Genomic DNA, 6,000 nt, shown 5'->3' with positions numbered 1-6,000 from the left:
GTACCTGTGTTTGAACTCTGGCTACCCACTAGCTTTGCGACCTTGGACCTTAGTTTCCTCCTCTATAATGTCTTTTTTTTTTTAATCCTTTAAAGTTTGGGGCACCTGGGTGGCTCAATCTGTTAAGCATCCGACTTTGGCTCAGGTCATGATCTCCTAGTTGGTGAGTTCAAGCCCCGCATCAGGGTCTGTGCTGACAGCTCACAGCCTGGAGCCTGCTTTAGATTCTGTGTCTCCTTCTCTCTCTGCCCCTCCCCTGCTCACACTCTGTCTGTCTCTCTCTCTCTCTCAACAAAAATAAATAAACATTATATTTTTTAAAGTTTATTTATATATTTTTGAGGGACAGAGAGAGAGACAGAGAGAGAATCCCAAGCAGGCTCTGCACTGACAGTTCGATGTGGGGCTCGGACTCATGAACTGTGAGATCATGACCTGAGCCAAAATCAAGAGTCGGACACTTAACCGACTGAGCCACCCAGGTGCCCCAATGTCTTTTTTTTTTTTTTAATGTTTATTTATTTATTTTGAGAGAGAGAGCGTGCATGCAAGCAGGGGAGGGGCAGAGAGAGAGGAAGAGAAAGAGAATCCCAAGCAGGCTCTGTGCTGTCAGCACAGATGTGGGGCTCCTACGAACTGTGAGATCATGACCTGAGCCGAAGTCCAACACTTAACCGACTGAACCCCTCAAGAGCCCCTTCACTGCATTTTAGAGTTCTACTGATAAGTGTCATCCTTCTAACAATAATATAGGGACAATTTGCCCAGCCCCTGCCCTGCTCCAGGTGCTGAGCTGGGTGCTTTATCACACCCCTATGAAGTGGTCACAGTGAATATTATTGTCAGTAGTATTAGGTCCACTTTAAAGACAGGGAAACTGAGGGCGAGGGAGTGGACAGGACTCACAGACAGCGGCTGTTAGAAGTGGGACCTCTGAGCTCCGGACCTGTGTCTAGCCTAACCTGCCTCTGCTCCTCCCCAGGCCTCACCTTCCCCGATGGCACAGGTACCAGGGGAAGTGGACAACATGGAGGGCCTGCCGGCCCCTAACAACAACAATCCTGCAGCCCGCTGGGAGAGTCCGGATCGGGGCTGGGAACGGGAGCAGCCAGCAGCCGCCACGGCAGCCGCCTCCCTCTTTGAGTGCTCCAGGATCAAGGCCTTGGCAGGTACCTGGAAGAGGGCTGGGGTGGGAGGAGGGAAGGAGGAAAGGGAGGAGGTTGTTGGGGTGGTATCTGTGTACCTCAGAGCTTGAGAACCTTGATGGCCTGGAGGATGGGAAGAGAGTTACAGACCCTTTTCACTTGAATCTGTAGACCAACACTATCCAATGGAACTTTCCACAGTGATGGGAAAATGTTCTCTATCTGTGATGTCCGATGTACTAACCACTAACCACTAGTACTTTTGGCTGTAAGCGCTTGAAATGTGGCCAGTGCTTCGTGAGGGACCAAATTTTTCATTGTATTCAGTTTTAATTAATTTAAATTTAAGTAGCCATATGTGGCTTGTGGATACTGTATGGGGCAGTGCTGCCTTACAACCTTGAAAATGTATAGTCTCAGAAATGTGGGATTTTTGGGGCGCCTGGGTGGCTCAGTTTGGTTGAGCGTCGGACCTCAGCTCAGGTCAAGATCTCACAGTTTGTGAGTTCAAGCCCCACGTCAGGCTCTGTGCTGACAGCTCGGAGCCTGGAGTCTGCTTCGGATTCTGTGTCTCCATCTCTCTCTGCCCCCTTCTCATGCTCTCCCTCTCTCTATAAAAATAAACATTAAAGGGGCGCCTGGGTGGCGCAGTCGGTTAAGCGTCCGACTTCAGCCAGGTCACGATCTCGCGGTCCGTGAGTTCGAGCCCCGCGTCAGGCTCAGGGCTGATGGCTTGGAGCCTGTTTCCGATTCTGTGTCTCCCTCTCTCTCTGCCCCTCCCCCGTTCATGCTCTGTCTCTCTCTGTCCCAAAAATAAATAAAAAATGTTGAAAAAAAAAATTAAAAAAAAAAATAAATAAACATTAAAATTTTTTTTTTTAAATAAAAAAGAAATGTGGGATTTTATAAGCGTACTTCTTTAGAATCTCAAGATGCTGAAATATTGGATTTTTGGATCTTGGAATGTCATACTCCAAGATTCTTTGAAGTTGAGGCCTCTAGAAATGAGACTCTTAGAACACAGAACTTTATAATCATAGACCTTAGAAATTTTAATCATTGACCTCCTTGGATCTTAGACCCTTAGAAACCTAAACTCTAATACACATAGATCCTTAGGGCTTTATAATCCTAAACCTTTAGAATTTCAGAATAGAAATGTGGATCCCGAGAATTTTGAGATAGAATGACCACACTTCCAGTTTTTAGCACTGAAACCCTCTGAAACCCTGGGGCCAACCAGGATGGTCGGTCACCCTACGTTGATGTTTTTGTTTTTGTTTTTTGTAAATTTTTAATGTCTATTTATTTTTGAGAGAGAGGGAGAGACAGAACATGAGTGGGGGAAGGGAAGAGAGAGAGGGAGACACAGAATCCGAAGTAGGGTCCAAGCTCTGAGCTGTCAGCACAGAGGCTGACGTGGGGCTTGAACTCACAAACCTTGAGATCATGACCTGAACCATATAATGATAGAATCTTAGAACCGAAGACCTTTGGAATTGTAGACCCTTGAGCCTTAGGACTTCATATTCAGAGAGGGCTTTAGAACCTCAGAAGTTATTTAATCATCAGCACTAAAACTAGGAGCAAGGGCTCCTGGGTGGCTCAGTGGGTTGAGCGTCTCGGTCTTGATCCTCAGCTCAGGTCTCTATCTCAGGGTTGTGAGTCCGGGGGAGGCAGGGGAGCTGCATTGGGCCCCACACTGGGCATGGCGCCTACTTCAAAACAAACAAACAGTGGTGCCTGGGTGGTTCAGTCCGTTGAGCATTTGACTCTCGATTGCAGCTCAGGTCATGATCTTGCCCTTCACAGCACAGAGCCTGCTTGGGATTCTCTCTCCCTCTCTCTCTGTCCCTCCCCCGCTCGTTCGCACATGACTGTGTGTGCTCTCTCTAGCTCTCTCTCTCAAAATAAGCCTAAACAAATAAACAAAGAAAAAAAGCTATGAGCAAAGACCCTGAGAACCTTCAGAGACCTGTAACTTCATAACCATGAGCCCTAAGTCTTTAAAACATTAGACCCTTAGTACCTTTGACCCTTGGGACCTTCTTATCTCAGAAACGCGGAATGTTGTAAACATAAACGAAGACTGTAGTAATCATGAAATCTTAAAACCCTAAGGTCGGAATCCGTTCCCTCAGAATCTCAGAATTTTAGTAACTCAACATATCCATCATGGGATCTTTGATACTAAGATTGTTGAAACTTTATAATTATAAGATGTTGAAGAGTGGTGTCAAACCTAAGGGCCTCCCAGAAGCAGGTGACATAAATGAGAGAGTAGACTGGGGGCCATGGTCAACTGGGGAACAATACCCTGGTCACCAGCTCCAGCCATGGGAACTGTGGGCCCAAATTTGCTAGCTCTGATTTTTTTTTTTAATGTTATTTATTTATTTATTTATTTATTTATTTATTTATTTATTTTTAAAAATTTTAATGTTTATTTATTTTTGAGAGAGAGAGTGACAGAGCGTGAGTGGGGGAGGGGCAGAGAGAGAGGGAGACACAGAATCCAAAGCAGGTTCCAGGCTCCAACCTGTCAGCGCAGAGCCCGATGGAGGGCTTGAACCCATGAACTGTGAGATCATTCCCTGAGCCGAAGTCGGACGCTCAACCGACTGAGCCACCCAGGCGCCCCTAATTGTTATTTATTTTTGATTGAGAGAGACACACACACAGCGTGAGCGGGGCAGGGGCAGAGAGAGAGGGAGACACAGAATCTGAAGCAGGCTCAAGGTTCTGAGCTGTCAGCACAGAGCCCAATGCGGGGCTTGAACTCATGGGTTGCAAGATCATGACCTAAGCCGAAGTCGGACATTCAACTGACTGAGACACCCAGGTGCCCCTAGCTCTGATGTTTTTGTACAATTTCCCAGTTAAAAAAAAAATCTATATGTGCCACAAAAGTGTGAATGAGAATTAACTAATGGATGGCCAGCTTCCTCTGATTTAGAAACTAGAATGGGGTCGCCTGGGTGGCTCAGTCGGTTGAGCATCTGACTTTGGCTCAGGTCATGATCTCACAGTTCATGAGTTTGAGCCCCGAATCAGGCTCTGCACTGGCACTGACAGGAGTCTGCTTGGGATTCCCTCTCTCTCTCTCTCTCTCTCTCTCTCCTCTCTCTCTGCCCCTCCCCCACTCATGCTTTTTCTCTCTCTCTCTCTCAAAATAAATAAATAAACTTAAAAGAAAAAAAAGAAACCAGAAGGGCGCCTGGGTGGCTTAGTGGGTTAAGTGTCCGACTTCGGCTCAGGTCATGATCTCGCAGTTTGTGAATTCAAGCCCTGCGTCGGGCTCTGTGCTGACAGCTTGGAGCCTGGAGCCTGCTTCGGATTCTGTGTTTTCCTCTCTCTATGCCTCTTCCCTGCTTGTGCTCTGTCTTTCTCTGTCTCTCAAAAATGAATACATGTAAAAAAAAAAAAAAAAAGAAAAGAAACTAGAATGGTATAAAATATACTCGTGGAAACTTAAAATCATACTTTTAGACTCTTAGAACCTTAAAAACTTGGGATCACATCACTTAGAATTCTAGATTATTTCATCCACAAAATATTCAGTGCCTCCCCTGTGCCTGACCTATGCTGGACAATCTGAGGGACATGATGGTAACTGAGCCAGCCCAAAGAGCTCCCAGTCCCCTGGGAGAGTAGTGATGACCCGGAGTGGTCAGGGCCAGGATGGTGAGGCACAGGCAGGGGGCTGGGATGGGGAAGCCCAGGGACTATTGGAGCTCAGATGAGGTGCCTGATTCAGTCCAGAGAGGCAGAGTGCTTCTTGGAGGAGGAGATGCCTAGGCTGAGCCCGGAAGGATGAATAAGAGTGAACCCTGGGGTGGAGAGCAGAAGAATATTCCAGGCAGAGGAAACAGCATATGCAACCCTTCCAAAAGTTGGGAGTGGGTAGAAGGCGGTGGTGACTAATGCAATGCAAAAGGAAGCAGCTGGAGTCAGATCCTGAGGGGCCTTCTAGGCCGCCATGTAGGTTGTGAGGGCACTGGGGAGCTATGGTAAGATTTTAAGCAGGGGTGGGATGTGGTAACATGGGGATCAAGGACTCTTCACTGATTCACAGAACATCAGTGCCGATACCACAAACAGACAAACATCTAGTCCAGAGAAGTGTAGGCATCCCCTGTAAGGAAAAAAAAAAAACAATTCTCATACGTGCCCCATGTCTTCTTAAGTTATTACATCTATAATTTTCCTAAACGCAACAAACCCACAACTGTTTTCATCTCTCTTGTTCTATGTTTATTTATTTATTTTGAGAGGGAGAGAAAAAAAGAGAGAGCATGAGTGGGGGAGGGGCAGAGAGAGAGAGAGAGAGAGAGAGAGGGAGAGCGAGAATCCTAAGCAGGCTCCAAGCTGTCAACATGGAGCCTGACGTGGGGCTTGAACCCACAAACTGTGAGATCATGACCTGAGCTGAAATCGAGAGTCAGACACTTAATGGACTGAACCACCCAGGTGCCCTGTTCTGGTAGTTTTTTGTTTGTTTGTTGATTTACTTATTTTGAGAGGGAGACAGAGAACACAAGTGGGGGAGGGGGGCAGAGAGAGAGAGAATCCCAAGCAGGCTTCACGCTCAGTGCGAGTCCAATGCAAGGCTCGACCCCACGACCCTGGGATCATGACCTGAACCGAAATCAAGAGTTGGTTGCTCAACTGACTGAGCCACACAGGTACCCCTCCCATTCTGATATATACTTAAAAAAATTTTTAAGTTTATTTATTTATTTTGAGAGCGAGAGAGCATGCAGAAGGGGCAGAGAGAAAGGGAGAGAGAGGATCCCAAGCAGCCTATGCATTGTGAGTGTGGATCTGGACATGGGGCTTGAACTCATGAACAGTG

The 6,000-nt window shown here is 46.8% G+C and overlaps 1 protein-coding gene across 1 annotated transcript in view; it reads left to right on the top strand.

The window, feature by feature from the left end:
* The first annotated feature begins 997 nt into the window (after nucleotides 1–997).
* SPTBN4 (spectrin beta, non-erythrocytic 4) overlaps nucleotides 998–6,000 on the top strand; it is a 74,545-nt gene continuing 69,542 nt past the window's right edge. The window contains exon 1 of the mRNA XM_042919618.1: nucleotides 998–1,169. Coding sequence (XP_042775552.1) covers nucleotides 998–1,169 — 172 coding nt within the window. The remainder of the gene's footprint in view (nucleotides 1,170–6,000) is intronic.

Source organism: Panthera leo, chromosome E2, assembly GCF_018350215.1.
Source record: "Panthera leo isolate Ple1 chromosome E2, P.leo_Ple1_pat1.1, whole genome shotgun sequence".
Lineage (NCBI taxonomy): Eukaryota > Metazoa > Chordata > Mammalia > Carnivora > Felidae > Panthera > Panthera leo.
Note: the sequence above shows the minus strand (reverse complement) of the source record. Positions and strands in the feature narration are given on the sequence as shown.